This window comes from Coniophora puteana, assembly GCF_000271625.1.
Source record: "Coniophora puteana RWD-64-598 SS2 unplaced genomic scaffold CONPUscaffold_14, whole genome shotgun sequence".
Classification (NCBI taxonomy): domain Eukaryota; kingdom Fungi; phylum Basidiomycota; class Agaricomycetes; order Boletales; family Coniophoraceae; genus Coniophora; species Coniophora puteana.
Window position 1 is genome coordinate 117,811 of NW_006913066.1, and position 24,721 is coordinate 142,531.

Consider the following 24,721-nt stretch of genomic DNA (forward strand, 5'->3'; position numbering starts at 1 on the left):
TCGGTCGCGCCTCGACGAATCCGGCCCATACTAGTTACCAGTCAGCAGACACAAAGCTAAAAAGCAAACAACATGCATGCCATTTCTCTATACCTTAGCCTCGCTCACTTTGTAGTCTTTAACCTTGCATGGACGCACTCACTTCTGGAAGGCGTCAAAACGATCAAGCATCTTACTAACATCCAACTTCATATTGCAAAGCAAAAGACATAATATATCTACATCTCTTCTAATGTGAAACATAACGGCGGATAAAATGATGAGATGATAGAAGTACAGTCTCAAGTCCACTGAACAAACAAAACGCTATGGCGTGGTTTCAGTACCTAAATCGACTTACAAAGAGGATATGACACAGCATTATGCCTGTGACGAGATGGTGAATCTCTTGAATGTGTAGCCCAAGAAAGCCAAATCCTTATTGGCGTCTCCCTCAGATACTGGCGTGTCAAGATTGCCTTGTTCGATCTCGTCCGTCGGAAAGTAGGACGTGTCTGTCATGGAACGTAGGTGGGGAACAAACGGCGCATCTATCTGCCGAATCATCGCCCAATCTACACCATAGAAGAAAGGGTGAGATTTAATCTGGTCAACCCCCATTCGCCGGTCGGGTGAGGTGATGAGGCTGCGTTCAACAATAGGTCAAGTCGTTGTGAGATGCATAAGCGAATACTACATGCCGTCTGATTAAATCCTCTGCTTCGCGGCTAAGATGGACGTCATCTGGGAAAGCCAGATGATACTGCCACTGGATGATCTTTTGATAGGTTTCTTGTGTCGATTCGGAGCAGAAGGGAGGGTACCCGACGAGGCATTCGAACATGATGGCACCGAGAGACCACCAATCGCACTCGTTACCGTATCCCTTCTGCTGGAAGATTTCCGGGGCGATGTAATCGGGTGTGCCCACCGTCGAATAAGCCTGCCAAGATGCATACATGAGTGGGGCTACAATCCGAATCACGCCATATGCACCAGTTTTCTCCGATTCGCTTTCCACGTTGCAATCTGATCCTTGCTCGTCATCGTAAGATGAATAGCGTTCACCTGCACACTATTACGCGCAGCGGCGGTAGGTTTTGATACGCCGTTTGCTGAGTCTAGCAGCTTTTGGTAGTAGGCCGAGTCGTGCTGCTTGTGAAATCCTGTGGAGAGACCAAAGTCCGACAGCTTGATATGACCTTCCTTGTCAATAAGAATGTTGTCAGGCTTTATATCTCTAATTCCAATCGTAAGACCTTTGAATTTTCTAAGTCAAAAGTACTTACCGGTGTATAAAGCCCATTTTGTGCACAGCTTCAATGGCCAGTGCACATTCCGCGATATAGAAGCGCGTGACATCTTCTGAGAAAGTATCATACTTGATCAACATGGTCATGAGGTCACCTCCAGGGAGAAATTCCATGATCAGGTAAAGTGTCTGTGGATCCTGGAAGGAATAGAAGAGCTGAACCACCCATGGTGAATTCGATTCAGCCAGTACGTCGCGCTCCGCGCGCACATGAGCCAACTGGCATTAGATCGTGAGCAACATAACGCAAATGAGGCTATGTAGGCTGTATTGGCGCAACGTACCTGATCTTTTTTCAACATTTCTTGCTTTATCAAAGTCTTCATGGCATATATCTTCCCCGTGTCGGTTTTCTGCACCAGCCGCACCTCCACATCATTGTTATGAGACCGAATAGGTGAATATTCTTGGAGTCGGGCACTTACCTCTCCAAATGCTCCTTTCCCAATAACTTTAACCGTCCTAAAATCACCCAAGCCCAACTTCGTTCTCCGGAGCCGAAGAAAAGTTGATTCTTTCCTGCCTAGCTGCAGAAGCTGACGATGTTTACGATCGTCTGACAGAGTAACTTCACCCTGCAACCTCTTCTCTAGCTCGACGCGCCTGCGTTCATGATATTCATTCGACGGGCTTACAGGAGCGAAGAGCACGTACCTTGTGTTCCTTTCTATGGCAGCATCTACGGCCACCTTATAGAAATGCTCAAGCTTCATCTGGGCAGACTTAGCCCTTGCGACTGCATCGTCTGAGAAACCTTTCGAAGTGCGCTCAAAATAGACATAGTCTGAAGGCTTTTCCGCTTGTTTGTGAGTAGTACTTGTAGAGGTTCGGCTGGTAGAAGACATGGGGGAAAGCCAGAATCAGTTTACTGCACAGAACACAAGCATATAAAGGGGTTGTGATGGAAACTTACCAGGAACAGGAAGTTCGTCTAACGGAACCTAAAAACACGCATGTCGTTACGGCAGACCCAGGCACGGATACGATCGTTGAAGCTATTTACACCAAGCTTAACACTACACGAATATTGTGATGCATGGCCGAGACATATAATTATAAGAGTAATAACGAAACTCAATCTTCTTTCATGAAATGGTATGGAGATAACTAATCTACATATAGATCAACTACATACATGCAATGATCATGAGTCATAGGTATATCGTTGGTGCTTTTTAATGGATACAATTCTAATAAGTATGGCAGTTTGGCGGGTAGAATAGGTATGATGGACTCAAGCACATCAAGCACGATAGAAATGGTTAGTCATATCAGCCTCGTTCATGGCCCATCTCCGTCCAGCGGTGGGAGGGGCTGCTGACGCCGAATGAGACGATGGATGAGGAACGGCAGAAGGTGCATACGGCTGCGTAGACGAAGAGTCCACGGGTCGAAGAGGGGGAGTATTCCATGTTCTATCAAAGGTATATATAGCTTGTCTGCGAGCTTTAAATGGGCTACTTACTGGTATGGCCGTGAGCTCGCTTGTACATGCGACGAGACGGAAGAACTAAAGCACTTGTTAGCAACTTGTCCAATTAGAAGGACACCAATTATGTGAACGTACGCATAAAGAGATGCAGGGTCCACGCGACCCGTCTTCTGAGATGACGATGGCAGATTAGGACTGGATCCACCATAAGCCACGTAAGGATCAAATGGTACTTGGGCAGGCGCAGCGTGATATTGGCGAGAGTTACCGCAAGGAAGTCCAAGTGAAAATGTGTAGTTAAGAGGATCGGTCCCTTTCTGATCGGGATATGGGCGGCTAGGAGTATCATAGCGAGCGGCAGATGTATTGAAGGATGAGGTAACTGGGCTGTTCAATGGCGACGATGCACGAGAAAGTGATGTATCTCGGGTATAATGGGGGAGAGGATCCTTTACATCAGGGTCGTGAGCGAAGGCGGCCGGGGTAGCGGATTGATTCTGGAGGTCTGCTGGTCTGGGAGGAAGCGGTCTCCTGGGCCTAGCACCTCTAGGGGTGGCTGCTTTCCTGTCACGCTGAAGAGCTTCGACTTTATCGTGAGGGTGACAAGTGTCTTCAGAGGTCACCTTATCACGGCGAATGTCTGAATTTGATGAAACATTATGGAACGGAGGCTTGGGTGAGGGGGTCAATTGGTGGAAGTGATCTTCGGGCGTTATTTTGGAGTCGTTGCCCTGCTGGGATAGCTCGTAGGAGGGGGGAGGCGGGAAATCATATGGGTCGCTCATGGGTATTCGTCGAGGAGGAAGCAGCCCAAGGCATTGAAGGTATTTAGTGGTTAGAAGGGGGCAAAAGAACCGAAAAGGATCACGGTCACTGGTTAATATACCTACGAGCAATGACCCGTAGCCCGCTGTCAAGCCGCAAGGCACCAGTGCACCAAACACCGCATGTTATTGTACAGCATTTTGGGCGCGCAGGCGCTAGCGCTAGCGCTCGATCGCCACGGGTCCGAAACCCGGATAAGTGAGGATAAGTGTCACATCATACGACCCTAGGAAAACTCAATACAACTACAAGTGTTTGTCCTTGGTTTTACTGAAACCCTCTGGGACCGCCATTTACCAACAGGCCGAAAGGTCCGAATGCTCCGCAGAGCACCGGCACGTTCAGCCAGGTTCAGCCTATCTGACATGTGCGTGCCTGTCCACTGAGATGAAAGAGCTCTTTGTGTTCTTGGCACTCCCTGGCACTCCACTTTCCGGCGTAAGCTGTATCTCCTTTAGTACAATATGCACCGATGTCATAAGGGGTCACAGGCTATAACTCGATCCCTTCTAGGTTTGTACCCTGTGAGGTAGCTTAGCGCTTATTCGTCGAGAGGGAAAGACAATAAAGCAGCTCACGAGTTTCGGCAAACGCAAGTATACATCGACCCCTTGAGCAAGATCAGCGAAAGCCCAACGTGGCGATATCTGACGTGTATCTGACTCACCCCAACCATCCATTGACACCAGTTGGAGAGATCCTCCGAAATAACTGGGAAAGAATTATAAGGGGAAATAGTATGGTAAAAACGCGTCAGAACTTACGTAGCAAATATGTTGCTCATAGGGAGCCCTAGGCCGATCCTAGGATGTGGGCCTATCCCTGCATCTCTTTCCGGATTATCTCCAGACAAGCCATCATTCTCCCGCGACGGCCAGTGGTCGAGTTGTTCCGCCACAGTAGCTTTTATGCCCCGCGAACTTGCGCTTCGGAGAGCCCCAAGTCGAGCGATGTCCAGTCGTGTTGCATTGCGTTCATGGGAGAATGAAAATAGATCTGAGGGTGAGTTGATCCGTGTCGTCGATAATCCGCCACCTAGTATCCCATTGAGTGTGAGTCGATACGCTAGCATGTGGGGTACAACCTTGGTCTGATATTCTTATACCGACATCATTATCGCCAGCAACAATCGTAGCAATAATCTTGGGCAGGTCCGGCTTATTTCGGTGCTTCAGCACAGAGGCTCTCATAGCCTAGAGTAGTTGAGCCCGGGCACACTTGATGTACGAACTTCCACTCACATTCTTGAGTAGTTCAAAAAGAATATATCTGTTAGGGAAATTTAATCGAAGGCAAAGTAGCAAACGAAAATATACACATACTCGAGATGTTCTCTGATGAAGGCAAATTTGGTATCGAGGTGCCCTTCAATCGCCACTTCTGGCCAACCCCGGTTGGAAACGAGTACGCCATTGTCATCCTCTACAGCATGAGTACGTTCACGCAGGACATTTGTGCATTTATCGATACTTCGTTTCACGCTGAGACCAGGGTAGATGATGCCGACATGGTGCTCATTCTCCGAATCTTTGCCACTCGCCATGACGGCCTTTGAGAGGGCTAGATGATGTTCTGCTAATACGCGTCTTGATATTCGCGACACAAGCATCCGATGCATGAAAGAATCTAAAAGTTCGGGGGAGAGATGGGGTGAAGAGAGCGATAGTCCGAGAGAAAGACTTGGTATAACAGGTGCACTGTGGGTATCATTTAGCGCAAAGTCGAACGAACCATGAGCATAGATTCTGACTGTTCATTTAAGATGTTCTCCAAAAATTCGCAAAACTTCTGGTTGTCTTCAAGATTCATCACCGGCGGATATCGTCGAAACCTAATATTATTGAGTGATGACTACAAAGCAGAGAAGTGTAGGTCCCACTTTTCAAAAGCTAGCCAATATAACTGTACCTGTTCAGCGTGTTCTGTTACAGTGGGAAAAATATGGTTGACAGACCTCATAGACTTTGGCCACACCTTCCTGAGTCACCACGATGTACGGAAGGGCTTGAAGATCGCGAATCCTGTGTGCTATTCGTACAGGAAGCTCTGTGCGCACATAATTCGCGCTCTAGCAAAGTTTTGGCGCGAGACGTTGTTGATAGCATAGAGCGGGCATACCTTTATGAGCCTCTCCTCGTCCATTGAACGACCAAAGAACACCTAGGCTCTGTCAGCTCGCTACTGGAACATATGAGATCATCGCTGACCAGTTGACGCAGAGTCAATCTATGAGCCTCCTTAGCTGCATAAAGGTCGAGTTGCTTATTCTGATAGAAGTGTAGGGCCGACGAGTGGGTGGAACGAGTTTGTCCAGCACGGGAATCGCAGGGAAAGCGCTGAAAAGCTATACGGCGACAGCATTTATGCCATGCCATCGTCTTCTAAGAGTATGAAGGCAGACGAGGATTGTTGGACGGAAATGGTGTGTACATCAAGTAGATGGTTATAATATGAGTCAAGCCGCATCGCACTGCTAACCGACAGGGACATGCCTTATGGAGCGTAAGCGTCGTTTACCTTTTCTTCAAGCATGTGTTTCTTGACGAATTAGGTCCAACTCAAGGCAAGCCAGCAGGCCCAGGACCGGCAGCCATTTTTCCTAGCATGCAAAGCCCAACTAGAGGATTCCTTCTGACTTCAACGCTCCGATTATTAGATACGCTGATCTACGGTCTCTATCCGTTCCCACCCAATCTCCTTTCTGTTGCACAGTTAAGTCTTCGTCGCCATACGCAAAGATATCCTCCTCGTTCTTCGCTGGACTGTCGTGTTGCTCTTCTTCCTCTCGATCCCATAGCACCTCCGCCCACTGTTGGTCGCTGATGGAGATAGCCACGGTTTTTGCATCTTGTAAATTGGGCAGTACAGCCGTCAGAAGATTTGCAAGAAGCTCGGACGTATGGTCTGCAGTTTGAGGGCGCAAACACGGAAGGGGAAGGTATTCGGCCTAACAAAGATTTCGATTATTGAGATCCGAGCTATATTCGAGTCCAGAGGCCGAATCACGCACCTCGAGCAGCATGCCTTTGATAGCTCCTCCTGAGAGTATCACGTTTCCTACCCGTACGACCCAATCAGTGCCTATGGCAGCCACGAAGCCTTCGATCATGAGCTGCTGGCCTGACCCTTGGCCGCGTTGAGCATTTGTGGAGGTCTGTCGGACAGGCACCCAGCGCGCCCTGAGTTGTGCAAGAAGCTGTTCGAGGCCACCGGGAGGACTAAGGGTAAGAAAAGTCGTCCTAAAGTGAGGTGGAGTTTGCAGCTGTTGGCCAGATTGAACAGCACCGAGGAACTCTGATCGATTAGGAGCGGCTGGATCGTCGAGTACAACAAACACGTTGTCATTCATAGTGAGCGCGTGCATGGATCGTTCAGACTGAAGATGAATGCCGGGAATCAAGCCGAGCGTGGAACGGTAGGAGCGTATGCTAAGGGACCATCGTCCTCTGATCTGTCCCTATAAAACCGTTGATATAGCCGACAAGTTTAGAATCCGCAGACCAACCTGGTGGTTGCGAACGATATTCTCGCGAATGAGCTCTAAGCCAGTGGTGGGGGCATTGATCCACCGAGCAAGTCTGAACAGACATCAGTGGTTTCTATAGAGCTGACGCAACGCAAATATTACCCAGTGAAGCCCATACAGAGATGATAGGGGACCCAGGACGCTCAGCTGAGAAGCGCGTTGTGGTGGGCGTTTGGGGAGAGGAAAGCGGCTTTACGGTCCGGTCTACAGCTACCTCGGAGGCATTACTAGTAAACGAGTGCTTGCAGGCGGGCAGGCGCAACTTCGACGCGTCTGTGGCGAACATCTTCGCCCAAACCTCGACACTAAAGATCCACCTCAGTTCGTAAAAAAATGCCTAAAAGAAAGGCTGTTGTGGAGGCCGACCCCACTGAGATCCCCTCCAAACGTGTCACTCGGGCATCGACTCAGAACCTTGCCCACATCGAAAACGACGAACCGCGTCGTCAGACCCGCTCTCAAGCCCAAGGACCGCCTTCCAAACCGGACAAATTGGGTGCCCTTCGCAGTACTTCAACACCGAACTCGCTACGCGCTCCAGCCGTATATAATGACGATCACCCATCCTTGAGCTCGCCAACAAAGAAACCTCGCGGACGACCTTCCACCCAAACCCGTTCTTTGCCAAGGAAAGCTGCTGCACCCCCACCAACAGATGATGCAAGCGAATCCGGTGACTCAGACGAACTGAATCTAAGAGCTTCTCCTTTCAAACAGAAGCCACCGGCCACACCACCCCCCGTGGCTAACTCCAAGCGACGAACCTTTGATGCAGTGGTAATCTCGTCCCCGAATCCCAAGAAGTCAACCCCTTCAACCCCTTCTCGAGGTGAATCTTTACTACGTGGTAGCAATCAATCACCTTCGCCCTCATCGCCAGTACCTCTTGCCTCTCCTTCTACGAGAACTCTCAGATCACAGAAAGCTTCCCCGGTACGTAACCGGACTCAGCGTTCAAAGAGTCCAGTGTCTCCCTCAAAGGGGAGGAGAATAGCGGTGTCTCAGAAACAAACGGGTGAGACTCGTGGAGACGATCTTGGGGATTATGTTATTCCCACCAACCTGGAAGAGGCAGAAGGCCCCGGCAATCCAGTGGAAGCTGAATCACCTCGAGCACCGCCAATTTCTCTTCCGTCCGAATTACCTCATCACCTTCGCCCCTGGCTACGGAACCAGAAGCGCGCGATCCTAGCCTCTCTTTCCAGTACTCAGGATACTGACGGAGGCACTGTCGAAGATGTCGCCTCAGCTAATGCCTCAGCATATAAGCAGCTTCGCGCGTTGTTAGACGGTACTGTTTTGCGAGGCGAAGGGAATAGCTGTCTGGTGTTTGGACCACGAGGGAGTGGTAAGACACAAGTAAGCTTAGCTTGTGACACGCTAATTCATTGCTGAATACATTTGCCAGCTTGTTGAGAAAGCGCTCAATGCATGCAGTTCTAAACCCATCATAATCCGACTCTCTGGACACGTCCATTACAATGGACGTCTAGCGCTCCGTGAAATTGCTCGACAGCTCCAACAACAGACAGGGGATCCCTATCCTTCGGAGGTGAATGGAAGTGACGAGACAAACGATAACGATAACGCTCTCGACTCCGAAATCATGATCCCTGTCTCTTCGCGGCTTCCGGCATTGATTTCTACCTTGCTAACTCTTTCGCGCCCCTCAATACTGATACTGGATGCTTTTGACTTGTTTACCACCCATGCCAGGCAATCTTTATTGTACTGCTTGCTTGACACAGCTCAAAGTTGTCGAGTTGGACAAGGGAACAGGGGTATCGCCGTCGTTGGTGTCGTTAGCCGCATTGGCACGATCGAGCTTCTAGAGAAGCGCGTCAAAAGTCGGTTTTCGGGCCGTCTAATACACGTCCAGCTCCCACTAGGCGTAAAGCAGTGGGTAAACATCGCGCGTACGTGGCTCAACAGGTCAATCCCGACGCCAATTCCTCCGCCTAGCAAAGAATGGTCGACTATGTGGTCACTAGCTATCAGCAAATTCTTAGACGACCGAGGTGTCGCCGAGAAATTGGTCGAGACTTACGCTCTGACAAGAGATGTTAGAATGTTATCGCAAATCATCGTGAGTCCCACTTCAAAGTGTTTGAGTCAACAGACTGACGCCACGTTGAGACCTCTGTCGTATTGCAACTCACGCCCAACTCGCCGTTTCCGACGTCTTCGCACCTCGTGTCCGCGATAAACGGCCAACGTACTCGTGTTCTGTTTCCATACCTGCACGGTAATAAAAATCCCACCTTCTGGATTGACCTAGAAATAACGTGGTGCAGAATTAGAATATCCCGCGTTATGTCTCGTGGTGGCGGCATCGCACTTGCACACGGCGGGACACGATTCGGCGAACTTTGAAATGCTTTATGATGAGTATCAAAAACAGTACAAGACATCATCAAGTGCTCCCGTCCAGCTACAGGGTAACAGCATCAAAATCACGCGCTGTACCCGCGAGATTCTCATGACTGTAAGTGCCTCTTTTCTGCTGAGACAATTTTGTGATCATATCACGTCAGGCCTTGGAGCATCTCATCGAGATACGAATTTTTGTCGGCGTGGCACCAGCATCAGCTAAGGTGACTCCGGAACATGTGCGGTACAAGTGCCTAGTGGAACGGGAGGACATCAAGAAAGCGATTGACACGAGAGGCCACACGGACATTAAGAAGTGGTTCACTAAATCTTGAAGGTCTGTGCAACGAGTAGCGCTCCCTTTCGCCATACCTTGGCTACATCACGCGTTTGTAATTTGCGTTGCGATTCTCCAGTTGAGATTCATACACTAGCTAATACATTGAGATCTACCGCATTTCCGCTTAGTTGTAGGAGGTGTAGTTCTCCTCGGTGATGACGGTATCGACGTGCTCCTGTGCCTGCTGCTTGGCACGGTAATTGTCGATAGCATCGAGCTATTCGTCTCTACGTCAGCTACCGATCATTGGCATGAAGACACTAAAACTTACACCCTTGGTCTCGACCATGCGGTCAATGAAGGCACCACCGAAGGCAGCGATAAGCTCCTTGGCCTTAGCGTGCGAGTCGGGGGCACCGTTCTCAGCGACGTGCTTCTCGTAGGCCTTGGCAGCCTTCACAGAGAAAGCAGTGAGCACAAGGTAAAGTTGTCACACGTCCTCAGACGCTTACCTCGTAGGAGGCAGCAGCAGCGAGAAGCTCGTGGGAGAGCTCAGCCTTGTGAGGCGCGTTGGTGACCTGGAAGAGCAGGAGCGTTTCAGAAGGTGGGTAGATGTAGCGAAATGAAGGAGTGCTTACGGTGTCGTAGGCCTGAGCCTGCTCGGAATCGTCAGAGAACCAACCCATGATGATATATGAAATGTGTTAGATGGAGGTGAAAGAAGACGGAGGTGAGGATGTGAAGGTCAATTTCGGTGAGCCTTTATACGTTTGAGAAGGTGAACCTGATCCATTTCAGGAGGGCTGACCCCGAGCTAGGATACGGTCACATGAGGGCGAGATTGATGCGATTGTCTGGAGTCGGTCTTGTTATCTCGCTATGATCTAGGGCCCGACACCATGGAACAAACGACCGGCACAAAACCTATTGCGACATGCTGTGCCACGGAGCGAATATAGCCGACTGTTTGAAGCGCGATGAGGACACGATAGGAAAGATGAACCAAAACTGAAATAGCTCGTCGTCTCTTTGACAGCGGGGGGTGTGCTATTCGCTGCTATTCGTGCAACATGTCTCCACTGGCACCCTAATCTGGTGGCGCATGCGCCATGGCAGCGTTTGATGGAAGGCATTTGCCGATGAGGAATGACGGCAGACAGTCTCGGTTTCTCAGAGAACGACAACCGCAGCAGGTACCACCTGAAAAGGTCCAAAAAGAAGGGGTCACGAACTCACAGCCAGGGAGACCTGAGGACACAAGATTGGTTGTCAAGTAGTCATATCCCTGAGTTACCCTGGTCGTCTCGGTTCCAAAGCTTGCAAGAGGGACAAACCGCAGGCTACAGGTTGTTACGCTGTAGAGAGCGACACAATTGTTGAACGTCATTCACCTTTGAACCCATGTGGTCGACAGGGGCTCGAATAATCAGATAAATCCATGTGGGGACCTCGGGTCGCGTCAGGGTCGACTCATATTGGGTGCGTGGCAGTGACAATACACAATCACGTGGAAAGTGACGACTTGGGGCATTTCTCACGGGGCCCCAAGCATCATCGGTTCTCGAAGCGGGGCGAGTGATGGTCCGGAACGCCTCGCCGGGATTGCAACAGCCAGTTGGATACCAAAGTACTATAACCTCTGGATTACTAGGGAGAAGCTTTGACACTCGAGAGCGATTCGTGACACTCGCGCTTGCGGCACTCACGCAGAAGACACTGTAAATGCGAATGTCCGACGGTCTCGACGCGGACTATGTCGACGAGGCGTGAGCACCCTTCAATTGCTCCTCCGCTCTGCTTACTCTGACACCGACTTGTCATATAGCCATATCCAGGCCTTCGCCCAAGCCCTCCAGACCGACGACCTGACTATTGACACGAGCATCGCCTCTCCTACCGCCTACCCAAGCACTCCCGTTCCACAGAGCCCCCGCGTACGCAAGGTCTCCGCTCTCTCCGACTTCGCCCCAGTCAACATCAAAATCAAGAGGTGAGCCCCACCTTGCGTACCCACATCTGCTGTCGTGGTCTGTCCTTCTGAATCATACACGTAGACGCAAGCACAGGAAGCCCAATACGCCCAGCAAGAGGCAAGATTGGCTCTACCTCATCGTTCGGTGGCCGCTGCTGGTTAGCGACTCGCGACTGCCCCTTGTTCGTCGGCTAAAAGTATGATCCAGGGCTTCCTCTTCTCAATCATTGCCGCCCAATTCGGTTTCTACATTCTGATTCGTCAGTTGGTCAATACCAAGGAATGGTTATCAGCATGTCAGCATTTCATCATCTCCGCGCTGCCACGTTGGACTCAAGGACAGATGTTTAGGGCGAGGAAGGAAAGGGGTACTTCGCAAACGACTCCGAGGGGCTACGACTTATCAGGTCCGCGCGATTCGCATCAGAAATCCATTGCGTTCTCATCGTCACCCATTCAGGAGTGGAAAGATGCTGCCGTCACCCTCGATGAGTACATGGATTTTGACGAATGGAAAAGGGTAGACGAGGATCCGTTCTATGATTGGAAACTTGTCCGTAAGGTGATTAATGAAGCTTCATATTTCATGGAACACTTTCTGTGCTCTATGCATATGTTGTCACACGACACTTATGCTTGCACAACCCTAGGTCAGCCGCTCGCTCAAGATGTTGAGACAAAAGAAGGACACCCGAGGCATACTTGGTGTTCTGGAGACATGCATTAGGAACAACTTTGCCGGCGTCGAATCTCCCCGGTAAGTCTACTTATTCATGTTGGACGCAGCCGAACCTAACATTGTTCATACCAGACTTTATAGTGAAGTTAGTGGATGGTTTTGCTCTCTGAGTTTGTTTAGCGCTGACAAGATGCTCAAAAAGACATATCTTGGCACGAAAGATTTAGTTGAATGTGCGGGCAGCCAGTTCACCATGTCGCTGCCCCTTGTTAAGCTTACTCTGACTTTCAGCATACTATGATGAACTCGAGAAGGCTCTAATATACATTCGAGAGACTCCCGAGCTATCAAATGAGGAGAAGAAAAGGTTCTTCAAGAGCACAAACACCAACCTAGGGACATCAGCTTTGTGTCTATCAGGGGGTGCTTCTTTTGGCTATTGTAAGGCATAATATCACTGGCTTGATATCTCATGTTCACGCACGTGTTTTGTTAGATCACACTGGAGTCGTCAGAGCATTCCTGGACGCCAACCTGTTGCCCCGTGTTATTGCAGGCACATCTGCAGGAGGACTCATAGCTGCTCTCGTCTGTACCAGAACGGATAGCGAGCTTCGGGAGCTCCTAGTTCCTGGACTGGCGAACAGGCTGACTGCTTGCGAGGAACCCCTCAGCGCTTGGATTAGGCGATTCTGGAAGACAGGTGCTCGGTTTGATAGCATCATGTGGGCGCGCAAGGTCATTGTCCTTTCATTGGATGCTATTGTGGATCGGCCTGACATCCTTTAACTTCAAGTGTACCTTTTTTACGCGAGGCTCTATGACCTTCCGCGAGGCTTACCTGAGGACTGGCCGCATCCTGAATATATCCGTAATCCCAGCAGATCGGCATTCGTACGTCAATTACTTGTCTCGTTCGTAAGCTGTGGATGATCCTGTTGACTACATCGTATTACAGTCCGACGAAACTTCTGAACTATGTAACCGCACCCGACACGATAATCTGGAGTGCTTTGTTGGCGTCTGCGGCGGTTCCGGGTATTCTGAACCCCGTCGTACTGATGCAGAAACTTCCAGACGGCAGTATTGTGCCTTGGAACTGGGGAAGCAAGTTCAAGGACGGATCTCTAAGGTATATTGGCAGCCTTTATTTACAGTGCACAAACTCATACATAAGCATTGTAGAGTTGACATACCAGTCCAAGCTCTCAACCTGTACTTCAACGGTACGTTCACCTGTCATTAGTGATTGTAGCTGACGTATATCTCGCTACAGTAACCCATCCAGTGGTTTCGCAGGTCAACCCTCACGTACATTTATTCTTCTTCGCTCCCCGAGGCTCAGCAGGGAAGCCCGTAGCCCACAGAAAAGGGAAAGGTGAGTTACGGAGTTTGTCCTCATATCTTATTGATGCGAGGAGTCTCGTTTAGGATGGAGAGGAAACTTCATTCTATCCGCAGCTGAGCAATGGCTAAAGCTCGAATTGACGAAGAATTTTAAGGTCAGTTGCCAATTGACTAATCGCCAGAAACGATGAAACGGCTTAAATGTCACCATTAAGGTTATACGGGACCTGGAACTCCTCCCTCAGCTCCTTGGACAAGACTGGTCGAGCGTGTTCCTCCAACGCTTTGAGGGTGCTGTCACGTAGGTACCCACGTCGATCTTTAGCAAAGAGATACTCACCCGATAAAAACAGGATATGGCCCAGGACCCGCATTTTGGTAATGTCTCTTCTTGCCTACCGAAAAATCTTCTGATGAAGTCGCGACTAGGATTGGATGCATATACTGACCGATCCTGACCCCGCAGAGCTTGAGCGGATGATGCGGGTAGGGCAAGTTGTAGCGTGGCCTAAGGTGACGATTCAAGTTTTTTTCAGGTCTTCTTTGACTGAGCCAAATGCTTAGCTACACATGATTCAAAATCGCTTTCGCATCGAGAAGCAGATTCTCCTTGGGCGGCAATCAACGCGCAAGCTTGGTGGCAGTGTCACACGAACGGTTCCGGCTGGCAACGCTCTTGACTTAAGTACAGGCAACGTGCCGGAACCAGTTACCGGAACTCGCCTTCCAACCTTTGCTGATGATCCTCCGTTGCCTGCGGATTCAGACATGGAGACGGCATTCGCAGCCAACGGAACTGCATGGTATTTCCGTCGAGGTAAGCCGGAAGCCAACCATGCTGCCACCATTTCTGGGCCGTCTGGCTCGCACAAGTCGCACGAGCGGCTGTTCACAAGCCTCGATGATCCTCTTCGATCACCTCGCTTGCGACGCAAGTGGGTTCGTGACTTACTGGACCAAAGGGGCACAAGCGACGATCGATCAGAAACGAACGGTCACGATACCAAGCAAGATATGCCTGAGGGTCGATCGCAGCTCCACAGGAGTCGTACTACATCTTCTCCGTCTCTGTTTGCTCGCCTACGTCCTCGACCCCTAAGCTCACTCTCGTCCTTGTACGGCTCCCGAGGGCAAGAGAGGAGATCAGGGAAAGAACAAACACCTGATTACGAATCAAGCAGTGACAGCGACTCTGATGAATTATGGAACGACGACGAAGAAACGCAGCGACAGTTCACCACGAACTTTAATGGCGCTGCTAGGTATAGTCCCATGCTTGATTTGGACGGGTCGTCAAATGAGCCAGATGAGCACGAGCCTCCCAATGCGTAGCAGGAGTAGGGCTAGCTACAATAGTTATTAATTGACACTGGCTAGTACAGATCAGCCTGCATGCATATGCAACACCCATCACTTACAGTAACTTTATCACCTCATCGAAGTATTTACTGTATAAGAGTAATTTGCCACAAGTGTGGGAAACCCCATTAGCCCCTGTTTAGCGTGTCACAACTACTACCAACTTATTGTCTCAATCCTTCCTACACTCACAGGCACTGCTCATTCTGCCCTGCAACATCGCATTCGTGAAAGCACATACAATGACGGACGTTGATTCAGATGACACTCCGGCTTCCCGCCTGAATGCCTTGGCAGAGGCGGCCGAGAGGCGCAACATCGGCCAAGTCGGTGGGGCCTCAGGAAAGCAACTTCTTCAAGAACATGAGCGGCGGCAGATGTTCCGGCGCCTGATTAACCCAGGAATTTACCGTCCCAACCCCGAAGAAGTGGCGGTTGCGTCTTTGAAAGCAAGAGTGTAGTTCTACGGTATTGCGCCCGTGAATAACGTTCTATCAGGTTCTGTCGACTCTGGCCGAAAACCTTCTGCGAGACCCAGACAATCCAAAGTTTCGGCAGTTCAAGACAACGAACACAACGATAGAAAGGAACCTCGTGAAGCCGAAAGGTGCTCTGGAATATGCCATTGCGGTACGTCACACGCGATGCTATATTTCCGTGTTGCTAGTAGACCCACTCGGCTGCAGCTTGGCTTTAGGCCCGAGGTGTGTAACTCAGCAAAAGCTGCCTGAGCTATTAGTCTCAATCGGATGTGGACCATGTTGTCAGGTTAAGGAATTTCAGCCATATTATGCTTGGAATAAGCATAGAATGGAGGACCTACGTGCCGGAGCAGCGATCCTGAAGGAAGCGCTGGACACAGAGGCTCAGAAGCAGCAGCGTTCGAATCAATCGAAACAAACACGGAAGGAAGCTGCCGAAGAGGTTGCACGCAATGCAAGTTATGATATGAGCGCGGCATGCTATTACCAACTCATGCTTTCTCTTCAGGTGAAACTAGCATTCCTGGACGACAGAATGAGCAAGTCGCTGCGCGATCAGATGGAGCGAGAAGCCAGAGAGGCTCGTTTAGCTCGAGGATCTAGCGGAAGAAACGATAACTCTGAATCTATAGGGGAGCTGTTGACTCCGATCGCTGGAAGCGCCTCTCTGGATACATTGGACAGGGATGGTAATACTGACAACCCACCACCATACCAATCTTAGCCAGGAAGGCGGCCACCTTCAAGTGTCCTCATCATCAAGCAAGCATTGTAGCACCATATCGGCTAATCTATATTTCCTTAAGCTACTACAAACCCTTGATACATTACAGATTAAGGAGGGGTGTTGTCTCGGGAACGCTGGCTAAAACTAGGGTTTCGGAGTCGAGAAGGAGACGAGACTTGAGGCGCATTGCGCTTTGTTGGTTCTTGCGCACTTGTATTGACTAGCAATTCATTGTTAGCCATCAATGTAGTATTGTAAACATAAACCATTTTTACCAGTTGTCTTGTCGTACGCTCGCGCTCTTTGAAGCACCAAACTTTCCCGAGATCTGTGTCCCATAGACTGTGGGCGTCCTAGGAGATCAGATGCAGGATGTCCAGGAAGTGTCGGGGCTTTATTAGATATCATCAAAGAGCTATGCTTCTCAAGCTGAGAAGGTGTTTTGCGTATTGTTCGCACGGGTGCCACCATCTCCCTCACTTCATCCCCAATTTCCGAAGATGGGGAGCTTGGGCCTCGCGCTTGCATGATGGTTGATCCTAGGGACTTGATTGAGTGTGGGAATTTCACGCTAGTCGGTGAGCGTGGCGGTGGAGACTGAGGCGGCGGAGAACGAGGATTGGGAGGCGGGGGTGGGATACCCGGATTTTTGAGGGGGAGGAACGGGAGTGCAGGAATAAACCGTTCACGGGTCAGTGTCCCTGAGCGAGCTCGGGAAGGTCGAGGCGAAACTACTGGAGTTGCATCAGTTGCTGGCTTAGGTTGCAGCACGACGAGGTCGCAAATCGCCGTAATATCCTGGGTGTAGCCACTGGGTGTCCAGACCACTTTATTGCAAAAAAATTCGTCATGTAAAGCTGCATGTGTCTTGCGGGGCCGACGAGACGCTTCCAGGCTGCCGCTAGGCGTATGGACAGGACCATCCTGGAATGTCTCACTGTGCAGCTCAGCATGAGACCACCTGGTTCGGTTTAAAGGAGCCACTTCTGGTAACGCTGGGTAGAGGTCAAAGAACGGGTACACGGCCGGGTCTTTGAGGATAACCAACATTTAAGACGATAACATTCATCTGAATTTTAGACACTTACAAATGTTGATGATCGGGTACTGTTCTCGGACATCCCACGTTATAGACTGCGCAAGCCCGGCCGCAGGCCTTGGATAGAGGTCGAAGTGGGGGTATACAGGAGGGTCTGAGTCGAATGAGTATTACTAAGAGACTGAGGCCAACAACGCAACTCACAAATGACGAGGAAAGGATACTCGCATGAAACCAATGAAGTTTCTCCCGAGGCTTTGGACTCTACAAGCTGTGCCGAAGGAGCTGGGTACAAATCGAAGTGGGGGTAGACCGCGGGGTCTGAGTTCGATTAAGCATTCATCTGTGACATCAGGGGAGCAGCTCACAGATGATTATGAAGGGATATTCAAAGGGGAACGGCGAAGGATGCGTTGTCTTAGCTTTAGCAACCTGGGCAGAAGGAACGGGATACAGATCAAAGTGAGGGTACACCGGCGGATCTATAGGAAAGTTAATGTTGAGAAACTACTATAACAAAGTCAGGTGCATACATATAATCAGCGAAGGATACACAATGTGTGAGATCTGACGGTTTTCTTCCGTGCCTTTGGTCTTGAGAAGCGAGGAAACCGATGATGCTCGAAGTGTTGAGACGGAAGGATAAATATTGAAGGATGGATAAACGGCAGGGTCTATGACGCCTATCAGTCAAAGGCTGAATTATATCTATAGCATTGCTCACAAATATCAAAGATTGGGTAAGCAGGCCCAAGGCGTGAATTCGATACCAGCTTTGAGAGACCATTGTCGCGATCTACCGAAGGTCCACTATGGACTGAGGGATAAAGTTCAATGTAAGGATATACCTGGGGATCTGATTATAATCATAGATGGATTGGAATAAGCCAAAATAATTAAAGCATCAAAAGCTTGTGAGCTCACAGATATTAAACGACGGGTACGCCACTGGTAACAGTACCACAACAGGCAAACTGCATGATACCTGAGACGTCGATTTCGGGTGCTTCCCAGGGGCAATAATGGATGGCTCTCGGGTGTCTAAAGCCGGATAGATCACATCTAGATTGTAGGGATACTGGGCCGGGTCTGAAACGCCATCATCAAGCGATAGGTAACTGAGGCAGTGAAAAAGGAAACTGTAACACTTACAGATGCTCAGATACGGATACTGTTGAAAGTAGGACCCCACAGGACGCACTGCGTGTTCAGATTCACAGACGCGCGATTTGTCGACGGGCTGATCATGTTCATGAACCACGGGGTAGATGTCGAAATGCGGGTATACAGCCGAATCTGTTCATTAAAATTAGTTTGAACCGCAGCTCGATCCTCGAAAGTCAGAGAAACGTACAGATAACAATGACAGGATAACCCAATTTGTAAGAAACGTCAAAAGTGTTGACTTTCACCTCGGGGTATATACGTAGATAAGGGTAGACCGGTGGGTCTATACGGTAGTGAACAAGATGGCATCACACATGTAAACAAAACTCACAGATCTCGAGTTGTGGGTACTGAGGTAAAAGAGTGCTATTTATCTGAAGCTTGATTAGATCCTTTACCGATGACGCATGCCTCTGGAAGTGAGGTCCCTCGATATCCGTCGTGCTATAACCTTCTCGTTGCAGATATGGCCAAACTTGATGCCAAGGAAGAGATGCTGCGCTGCCATTGTATGGCCAGACATGATGCCAGGGAAGGGAAGACGCATGTGGAGTAGAAATGATGCCCCCGTGATGGAATGAGGGCTCGTCAACGTCCTCGAGTACGCGGAAAGCGATGTCTGGGGATGGGTACCTTGAAGCGTTAGATGCGTAAGATACGCCGTCGTCGTCTGGGGCACCCCAGCTGGTAGCAGTTGACGGTGTGGGAGGGCAGCTCTCGATCATGCGCGCTCCAATGTCAGGAGAAGGGAATCTTGAAGCGTAAGAAAAGAACGATAGTCCATCATCGTCCAGTGCTCCCCAGCTGGTTGCCGTTGAAGGGGTTGGTGGACAATCCTCGATCATTCGTGCCCCAAGATCTGGAGATGGGTACCTAGACGCATAGGAAATCAAAGAAATGTCGTCGTCGTCAGGCGGACCCCAGCTAGTCGCCGTTGTAGGCGTCAAAAGGACGGAACCTTGTGCTCTCCGGTCCAAGTGCACAGAAGGAAGCCTGTAGGGAGACTCGGGGCAGTACTCGAAGGAACTTAGAGGACCTGCGGATGTCACAGACCAGGCGAAGTCTTCCAGGTTGATCTCCAACATCGAATGCGTCTTCTCGTTTTGCGTAGGCTCATCCGTAGCCTCTTCTGGCGCCAAGGGATACTGAGAGAGGTTCATATAATCCGTTGGACGACTGATTGACTCGGGTAAGTAAGCTTCGAACAAAGCATCTGGGGCTTGAGAGGCCACTGCACGCCAATTATTGATCTTTTGCTCCAGTTCTGCATGTATAGGCAGAGCGGACTGCGGGATAGGGGATAGTGAGTGGGAAGGTTTGGGCTCCTTTGGAGAAATTGAATTCTTCCGAGGTCCACCGCCAGATGGTACAGAATACACATCCAATTTGTCGACTAACGAAAGCTTTTTTGGTACGTGTCTTGAGGGCTTGCCGCCGTTGTTGGATATTCTACTCTCTGGACGATCCTCATTCAATTCATCGAATGTGGTCCTAGACTCTCCCCTCCCATGGTAAATCGACCCGCCTGGCGGGAACATGGCTTCTACATTGTCACGAGCAATCCACGAATGGTACCACCTAGCCTTGGAAACATCGATATCAAACTCGACGCGACCACAGATGGGTAAATGCTGATTCAACGCGGGAGAACATGCTTCAAAGAGGTGTCCCCAAACCGTTTGCCAAGTATCATCAGATATGCGAGGGGTCATAGTGACTCCATTTTCAGCGATATGAAGATAAAGACATATACCAACGGTACTTGGGAAGTTAAACTCCCGAGCGATTGCCGTGAGCTGACCATAAACCTGTAAGGCAAAGTAAGCGCTTCGTGTACGTGTAACTGGCCAATTTCTTACGGTAGGAAATAGTGGCATCAGTATGCCGTGGTTCAACCTGTGCCTTGGGCCGGTTGATAAAACGCTCCCAAGCGGGCCGTGGTCGGGGAAGCCAGGCGGTGGTAGAACAACGATCAGATTCTTGGCAGTACGCTGGGTAAGACGGTCTCTTGTGTCCTTTAGGGTTGGATGCTGGTAGGATAACGTGGATGTCTTGCGTGGTATGTAAGTTCTGGACGACTGAGCTTGGCCTTGTTCTGGGTCGATGGTTGTCGAAGAGTCCCATTGGGCATGACCAGCAAGAAAGGATCCCGGGTCAGTCTCAGGAGGTGTCAGCGGGAAAAACTGCTGGTGGGACATCAGAGCAGCCGACTTGTTGAGAATAGATGGGCGGTGCAACGACATGTCTGGGACGAATGCCAGGGAGGGTAAACAAGAGGAGAAAGGACGGGCGACTTGCTCCTGAGTAGTCGGCGAAGGCTCTGGCGGCTGGCCTGCAGCTTTAGCAGGGAATGAAGCAGTGAGAAACTAAGAAAGAGGATGGAGCGCTACTTCGTCGACGATGAGGGTGGAAGAGAAAAATCTGGGAGAGTGGCTGACAGAGCATTCTCAGCAAGGGGCAGCACGCTGTGTTGATTGGACCCAAGACTGTGTAAATCGCCACGGCGACGGTGGCAAGGGTTCTAAAATATCAGATCCGTGCGCAAGGCGGTGGTGGGCGTGAGGTCCAAGGACTCTTTGGTGTCATGGCACATCGCGCGGGCCGTTGCGAGAGCGGGACGCTGCAACTTATAGAGCATCCCATTGATCAACCAATGTGGTGGGTGAGGAGGAGGCAATGTCGTGCATTAATGGACGTGTGGGAGACCGATAAGTTATATCGAGCTGTCATATGTGGGAGATACAATGTACTATATCTTACAATAATAGCCCCTATCTCTCGCCAATGTGGGAATATTTGTGTTATCACGTCGTACAAGAGTGAAACGCGGCTGTACATAGCAGTGGACTCTACCAGAAATTGGTGTAGTAGTGCTTTCGTCGTGCAAGTAATTGAACATGGAGGCTCAAGTCACCCAGCTGGCATCTCTCAGCCAGAAGGACAAGGTGTCAGCCTACCTATCCCTACTCTCTCAGACTCTTTCTCGTCCAGATCTTTCTTCTGCCCCCGCCGATATCCATGTCATCGTCGACAGCGCCGTCAACGAAGCAAGCGCAGGCCTCGTAGTCGGGAGACAAGTTCTCGCAGAGCTTGTCAAGAACATTGAGTCTGGTGCCATCAAGGACCACGATCTTCGCAAGCAGGTCGTGCAGGACACCCTTGCTATCCTTGAGCGCGCTGCATCTTATGAAGAACAAGTACGCTCCTGATGCGTTCACTTGACTGTGTATCGTGACCGCAGAACATTCCTAGGTCAACTCTTTGCGATTCCAACTTGCGGATCTCTTGGAGGCAGAAGAGGAATGGAGCGAAGCAGCTCATGCTCTGATGGGCATCTCCTTTGATGGCCCAACGTACTCGAATTTATCATAGTTTTCTCGTGCATATCCTGACCAAATTCACTTAGCTCGCTGCTCAATGAGCTCAAATTCAGAGTCTACATTCGCATCGTTCGGCTCTTACTCGAAGAAGAAGATTCTGTGCAGGCCGAGACGTATTATAATCGCGCTGCTTCGCTGTCCAACTCCACCAGCGACAAAGAAACGCTGCTCCAGTTCCGACTTTGCCAGGCACGCATCAGCGACTACGCCCGCAAATTCTTGGAGGCCGCCATGCGTTACCATGAGTTGAGTTGGGTGGCGGAGATCGACGAAGAGGAACGTAAACACATCCTGTGAGATCACAACCCTGAAATGTTCCTATTAAACTGACCAAGGCTTCCCAGACAAGTCGCCGTCACCTGCGCAGTGCTCGCGCCTGCAGGTCCCAACCGTTCTCGCGTTTTGGCTTCTTTGTATCGGGATGAACGCTCCGCCGAGCTCCCTACATATAACATCTTGTCCAAAATGTTCCTCGACCACATTTTGCGCCCAGCAGAGGTGAAAAGCTTTGAGGAGACCCTCCGCCCGCATCAGTTGGCCAAGATAGCGATCTCCTCCAACGATCAGCTTGCATCTGCAGTGGACGATGACGAGCTAGACCCCTCTGCAAGCACTCGTAGGGGTCCTTCGACGGTTCTGGATCGCGCCGTCATGGAGCACAACCTGTTGGCAAGCTCTAAAATCTACAACAACATCACATTCCGTGGCTTGGGGGCTCTCCTGGATTTGACTCCAGGAGCCGCCGAAACAATGGCCCGGAAGATGATTGAACAGGGACGGCTGAAGGGACACATTGACCAAGTAGACAAATTGATATGGTTTGAGGGTGCAAAGGAAGAGGACGACGCCCAGGGCAAGGCAGGTGGTCTGGGAGATGTCGAACAGGTTACCGAGGACACTGGATCACCGTTCACGAAACGCTGGGACATGCAAATCAGGATGACCGCCGCGAACGTATGCCTTTTATCCTTGTTATCCCATCGTACTTCTAACTTGTCGGATATGTAGGTGGAGTCCATCGTACAACATCTTGCAGACAAGAACCTGCTCCAGCCTGTGCCTGTTGGTGCTCAGACAGTCTAATATCCATGTTCGAAGTCCATAATCATTACGTCAACAGTTGCTATAATGTACCTTCGCAAGTGTACTGTATAAAAACTCATTGCTGTGTAGCATTCTCTACCTTTCTGCGTTTCTTCGCTCGCTCTTTCTTCGTCTCTAACTCGTGCCATTCTCCTTCCAGAGTTATTAACCTAAGCAAGTGGGTTAGCTTCATGGCGGGAAAATCAAGCTGGTATAAGACGTACTTGGATGGTAGTTCCGCCAAAGGTAGCTCTTGTTTAAAATAAGGAGTGTCCAGGGCCTGTAAAGCAGTCGCCCGTTTCTCAGGATCATACGCCAATAACTGTTCAGCAAGATCTAGTGCTGCTGGGGACATCCACCTGAAAAAACACATCAGTGGCCGAGCTATCCTGAGATTGATTTTCTCACTTCTGAAACAAGACCCTGAATTGATCGATAATAGCCTCTTTCGGTTTGATGAGTTCATACCATGGAAGCTCGGTGACACCAGGCCAGCGCTCCAGGTTTGGTGTGCCCAAGATACGGTAAATGACATCGAGTTGGTGGATTTCGTCGTTCCCCTGGAAGATAGGCTTCTTGGTATACAACTCAAGCATAATGCACCTTGTGTGAACTATCAACATAGAGGCAATCGGGAAGTAGGTCTGGGCATACCCTGCACTCCACATGTCAACTTCGGGACCATACGCGGTGGCTCCAAACAACAGTTCGGGAGGTCTATACCACAGAGTGATGACTCGGTTGGTGTAGTCAACCTGCCTACGCTTGTGGTAAAACCGAGCTAACCCGAAGTCGGCCAGTTTAAGCTCTCCGCGGTTATTGATAAGAATGTTGGAGCCCTTGATGTCACGATGGATGACCCCTTTGTGATGGAGGTACGCCAGGCCAGACAACATTTGCCCACAAAGAGACTTGAGATTAGCTTCGGTGAAAGAGAATTGCGTCTGTGACAGGATACCAGTCAAATCATGGTCCATGTACTCAAAGACCATGTATACAGAGCCTGGCAAGGCCAATTTAGCAAAACGAACTTTACGTCAACCTGGAGCTCACCATTAGACACCATCATTTCATACAGCTTGACAACATTGTTATGTCGTAATGACTGCAAGAGTTTGATTTCACGCATAGCAGTCACAGGAAAGCCATCTCTCTCCGACTCCATCCGTATCCTCTTGAGGGCTACATGCACCTTGGTGATCACATTCTTGGCCTTGTAGACCTTACCGAATGTTCCCTCTCCAACCTGGCTGACGATAGCATAAAGCTCCTTCGCGTTTGTAGAGGATGGGCTTGGAGGCCTGGTAGCACCGCTTTGGTCGTGGTCCGTTAGTATATTAACGTCATGCCCGTTCTTGAGAGGCGATCGCGGGAGTGGAATATCCTCTCGCCGGGCTTCAAGTTCCTGAGCGGCATGTAGCGCTGACGGTACTGTGTTGGCGGCGGGAATGAACGTTGGCGCCTGGCCGTGATGCCGTCCATCAACACGTTCCTTAGGCGGTTCTCGTTCATAGACTATACGAGGAGATTTGGGAGCTTTCGTAGGAGCTAAGGCTAGGGTTACAGCCTCTTCCTCATCTTCACCTGGGAAAAATCGTTTCACTGCAGAGCTAGCTTGGCTGATCGGCTTGAAGGAAGGTCTCGTAGATCCAAAGCCTGGTTTGGATTCGGATGGGGACATAACGGGCGGCTTGTTGTGTGCTGAAGACGATGAATAAGGACCCGTTGGTCCATACGAAGAGGGTGGTAGCATTGAGCTAGA

The 24,721-nt window shown here is 50.1% G+C and overlaps 10 protein-coding genes across 10 annotated transcripts; 4 read left to right on the forward strand and 6 right to left on the reverse strand.

Annotated features, from left to right (window-relative positions):
- Nucleotides 1–245: 245 nt before the first annotated feature.
- On the reverse strand, nucleotides 246–3,468 carry CONPUDRAFT_146666 (kinase-like protein). Its single transcript, XM_007775206.1, has 8 exons — nucleotides 2,859–3,468; nucleotides 2,757–2,801; nucleotides 1,717–2,706; nucleotides 1,576–1,659; nucleotides 1,269–1,510; nucleotides 976–1,219; nucleotides 681–922; nucleotides 246–625 (listed from the first exon to the last, which is right to left on the reverse strand). Exons 3-8 carry the CDS (start codon nucleotides 2,134–2,136, stop codon nucleotides 361–363), a joined length of 1,497 nt encoding a protein of 498 aa, XP_007773396.1. The 5' UTR covers nucleotides 2,137–2,706; nucleotides 2,757–2,801; nucleotides 2,859–3,468; the 3' UTR covers nucleotides 246–360.
- Nucleotides 3,469–3,656: 188 nt separating this feature from the next.
- Nucleotides 3,657–5,998, reverse strand: CONPUDRAFT_110835 (alpha-ketoacid dehydrogenase kinase). Its single transcript, XM_007775207.1, has 12 exons — nucleotides 5,756–5,998; nucleotides 5,667–5,708; nucleotides 5,503–5,616; nucleotides 5,428–5,450; nucleotides 5,299–5,379; nucleotides 4,871–5,245; nucleotides 4,790–4,817; nucleotides 4,633–4,741; nucleotides 4,313–4,583; nucleotides 4,216–4,259; nucleotides 4,127–4,158; nucleotides 3,657–4,070 (listed from the first exon to the last, which is right to left on the reverse strand). Exons 1-12 carry the CDS (start codon nucleotides 5,921–5,923, stop codon nucleotides 4,041–4,043), a joined length of 1,317 nt encoding a protein of 438 aa, XP_007773397.1. The 5' UTR covers nucleotides 5,924–5,998; the 3' UTR covers nucleotides 3,657–4,040.
- A 167-nt stretch (nucleotides 5,999–6,165) lies between these two features.
- Nucleotides 6,166–7,190, reverse strand: CONPUDRAFT_92847 (uncharacterized protein; the record flags this gene model as incomplete). Its single annotated transcript, XM_007775208.1, has 4 exons — nucleotides 6,166–6,495; nucleotides 6,559–7,005; nucleotides 7,054–7,126; nucleotides 7,177–7,190. The coding sequence occupies 4 exons, from the start codon at nucleotides 7,188–7,190 to the stop codon at nucleotides 6,166–6,168; spliced, it is 864 nt and encodes a 287-aa protein (XP_007773398.1).
- Nucleotides 7,191–7,407: 217 nt separating this feature from the next.
- CONPUDRAFT_76543 (uncharacterized protein) lies at nucleotides 7,408–9,779 on the forward strand (the record flags this gene model as incomplete). Its single annotated transcript, XM_007775209.1, has 6 exons — nucleotides 7,408–8,007; nucleotides 8,056–8,433; nucleotides 8,483–9,160; nucleotides 9,211–9,319; nucleotides 9,369–9,559; nucleotides 9,609–9,779. The coding sequence occupies 6 exons, from the start codon at nucleotides 7,408–7,410 to the stop codon at nucleotides 9,777–9,779; spliced, it is 2,127 nt and encodes a 708-aa protein (XP_007773399.1).
- Nucleotides 9,780–9,806: 27 nt separating this feature from the next.
- Nucleotides 9,807–10,479, reverse strand: CONPUDRAFT_110841 (uncharacterized protein). Its single transcript, XM_007775210.1, has 4 exons — nucleotides 10,363–10,479; nucleotides 10,237–10,302; nucleotides 10,056–10,178; nucleotides 9,807–10,001 (listed from the first exon to the last, which is right to left on the reverse strand). Exons 1-4 carry the CDS (start codon nucleotides 10,408–10,410, stop codon nucleotides 9,909–9,911), a joined length of 330 nt encoding a protein of 109 aa, XP_007773400.1. The 5' UTR covers nucleotides 10,411–10,479; the 3' UTR covers nucleotides 9,807–9,908.
- A 973-nt stretch (nucleotides 10,480–11,452) lies between these two features.
- On the forward strand, nucleotides 11,453–15,054 carry CONPUDRAFT_92848 (patatin-domain-containing protein; the record flags this gene model as incomplete). The annotated part of the gene is made up of 20 exons (XM_007775211.1): nucleotides 11,453–11,490; nucleotides 11,550–11,714; nucleotides 11,779–11,854; nucleotides 11,905–11,992; nucleotides 12,048–12,103; nucleotides 12,157–12,258; nucleotides 12,347–12,453; nucleotides 12,517–12,520; nucleotides 12,578–12,608; nucleotides 12,667–12,816; nucleotides 12,872–13,113; nucleotides 13,172–13,269; nucleotides 13,334–13,507; nucleotides 13,561–13,601; nucleotides 13,652–13,753; nucleotides 13,807–13,877; nucleotides 13,938–14,023; nucleotides 14,076–14,100; nucleotides 14,152–14,235; nucleotides 14,287–15,054. The coding sequence occupies 20 exons, from the start codon at nucleotides 11,453–11,455 to the stop codon at nucleotides 15,052–15,054; spliced, it is 2,508 nt and encodes an 835-aa protein (XP_007773401.1).
- A 269-nt stretch (nucleotides 15,055–15,323) lies between these two features.
- CONPUDRAFT_64629 (uncharacterized protein) lies at nucleotides 15,324–16,287 on the forward strand (the record flags this gene model as incomplete). Its single annotated transcript, XM_007775156.1, has 5 exons — nucleotides 15,324–15,536; nucleotides 15,580–15,711; nucleotides 15,768–15,785; nucleotides 15,850–16,005; nucleotides 16,072–16,287. The coding sequence occupies 5 exons, from the start codon at nucleotides 15,324–15,326 to the stop codon at nucleotides 16,285–16,287; spliced, it is 735 nt and encodes a 244-aa protein (XP_007773346.1).
- A 61-nt stretch (nucleotides 16,288–16,348) lies between these two features.
- CONPUDRAFT_146671 (uncharacterized protein) lies at nucleotides 16,349–20,938 on the reverse strand. Its single transcript, XM_007775212.1, has 12 exons — nucleotides 20,356–20,938; nucleotides 18,828–20,304; nucleotides 18,684–18,779; nucleotides 18,482–18,625; nucleotides 18,254–18,418; nucleotides 18,054–18,185; nucleotides 17,863–18,003; nucleotides 17,698–17,811; nucleotides 17,534–17,650; nucleotides 17,379–17,483; nucleotides 16,566–17,321; nucleotides 16,349–16,510 (listed from the first exon to the last, which is right to left on the reverse strand). Exons 1-12 carry the CDS (start codon nucleotides 20,737–20,739, stop codon nucleotides 16,398–16,400), a joined length of 3,744 nt encoding a protein of 1,247 aa, XP_007773402.1. The 5' UTR covers nucleotides 20,740–20,938; the 3' UTR covers nucleotides 16,349–16,397.
- Nucleotides 20,939–21,349: 411 nt separating this feature from the next.
- Nucleotides 21,350–23,099, forward strand: CONPUDRAFT_168726 (uncharacterized protein). The gene is made up of 5 exons (XM_007775213.1): nucleotides 21,350–21,693; nucleotides 21,749–21,849; nucleotides 21,903–22,169; nucleotides 22,221–22,830; nucleotides 22,885–23,099. Exons 1-5 carry the CDS (start codon nucleotides 21,394–21,396, stop codon nucleotides 22,957–22,959), a joined length of 1,353 nt encoding a protein of 450 aa, XP_007773403.1. The 5' UTR covers nucleotides 21,350–21,393; the 3' UTR covers nucleotides 22,960–23,099.
- On the reverse strand, nucleotides 23,036–24,640 carry CONPUDRAFT_158168 (Pkinase-domain-containing protein; the record flags this gene model as incomplete). Its single annotated transcript, XM_007775214.1, has 5 exons — nucleotides 23,036–23,129; nucleotides 23,184–23,318; nucleotides 23,368–23,562; nucleotides 23,614–23,962; nucleotides 24,013–24,640. The coding sequence occupies 5 exons, from the start codon at nucleotides 24,638–24,640 to the stop codon at nucleotides 23,036–23,038; spliced, it is 1,401 nt and encodes a 466-aa protein (XP_007773404.1).
- Between the last annotated feature and the right edge of the window lie 81 nt (nucleotides 24,641–24,721).

Coding starts and splice junctions, on each gene's coding strand:
- CONPUDRAFT_110835 (XM_007775207.1), bottom strand. CDS start 5,923: ATGGCATGGCATAAATGCTGTCGCCGTATAGCTTTTCAGCGCTTTCCC. Junction 5,617..5,666: donor ACGAGGAGAGGCTCATAAAG/GTATGCCCGCTC, acceptor AAACTTTGCTAG/AGCGCGAATTATGTGCGCAC. Junction 4,742..4,789: donor TTTTTGAACTACTCAAGAAT/GTGAGTGGAAGT, acceptor CAACTACTCTAG/GCTATGAGAGCCTCTGTGCT.
- CONPUDRAFT_146671 (XM_007775212.1), bottom strand. CDS start 20,739: ATGTCGTTGCACCGCCCATCTATTCTCAACAAGTCGGCTGCTCTGATG. Junction 18,780..18,827: donor GTACCCACAACTCGAGATCT/GTGAGTTTTGTT, acceptor ACTACCGTATAG/ACCCACCGGTCTACCCTTAT. Junction 18,626..18,683: donor TTATCCTGTCATTGTTATCT/GTACGTTTCTCT, acceptor TTTAATGAACAG/ATTCGGCTGTATACCCGCAT.
- CONPUDRAFT_146666 (XM_007775206.1), bottom strand. CDS start 2,136: ATGTCTTCTACCAGCCGAACCTCTACAAGTACTACTCACAAACAAGCG. Junction 1,220..1,268: donor AAAATGGGCTTTATACACCG/GTAAGTACTTTT, acceptor GATTGGAATTAG/AGATATAAAGCCTGACAACA. Junction 626..680: donor GCAGAGGATTTAATCAGACG/GCATGTAGTATT, acceptor TGTTGAACGCAG/CCTCATCACCTCACCCGACC.
- CONPUDRAFT_168726 (XM_007775213.1), top strand. CDS start 21,394: ATGGAGGCTCAAGTCACCCAGCTGGCATCTCTCAGCCAGAAGGACAAG. Junction 21,694..21,748: donor CTGCATCTTATGAAGAACAA/GTACGCTCCTGA, acceptor GAACATTCCTAG/GTCAACTCTTTGCGATTCCA. Junction 22,170..22,220: donor GAGGAACGTAAACACATCCT/GTGAGATCACAA, acceptor AAGGCTTCCCAG/ACAAGTCGCCGTCACCTGCG.
- CONPUDRAFT_110841 (XM_007775210.1), bottom strand. CDS start 10,410: ATGGGTTGGTTCTCTGACGATTCCGAGCAGGCTCAGGCCTACGACACC. Junction 10,179..10,236: donor CTGCTGCTGCCTCCTACGAG/GTAAGCGTCTGA, acceptor TTCTCTGTGAAG/GCTGCCAAGGCCTACGAGAA. Junction 10,002..10,055: donor GCATGGTCGAGACCAAGGGT/GTAAGTTTTAGT, acceptor AGAGACGAATAG/CTCGATGCTATCGACAATTA.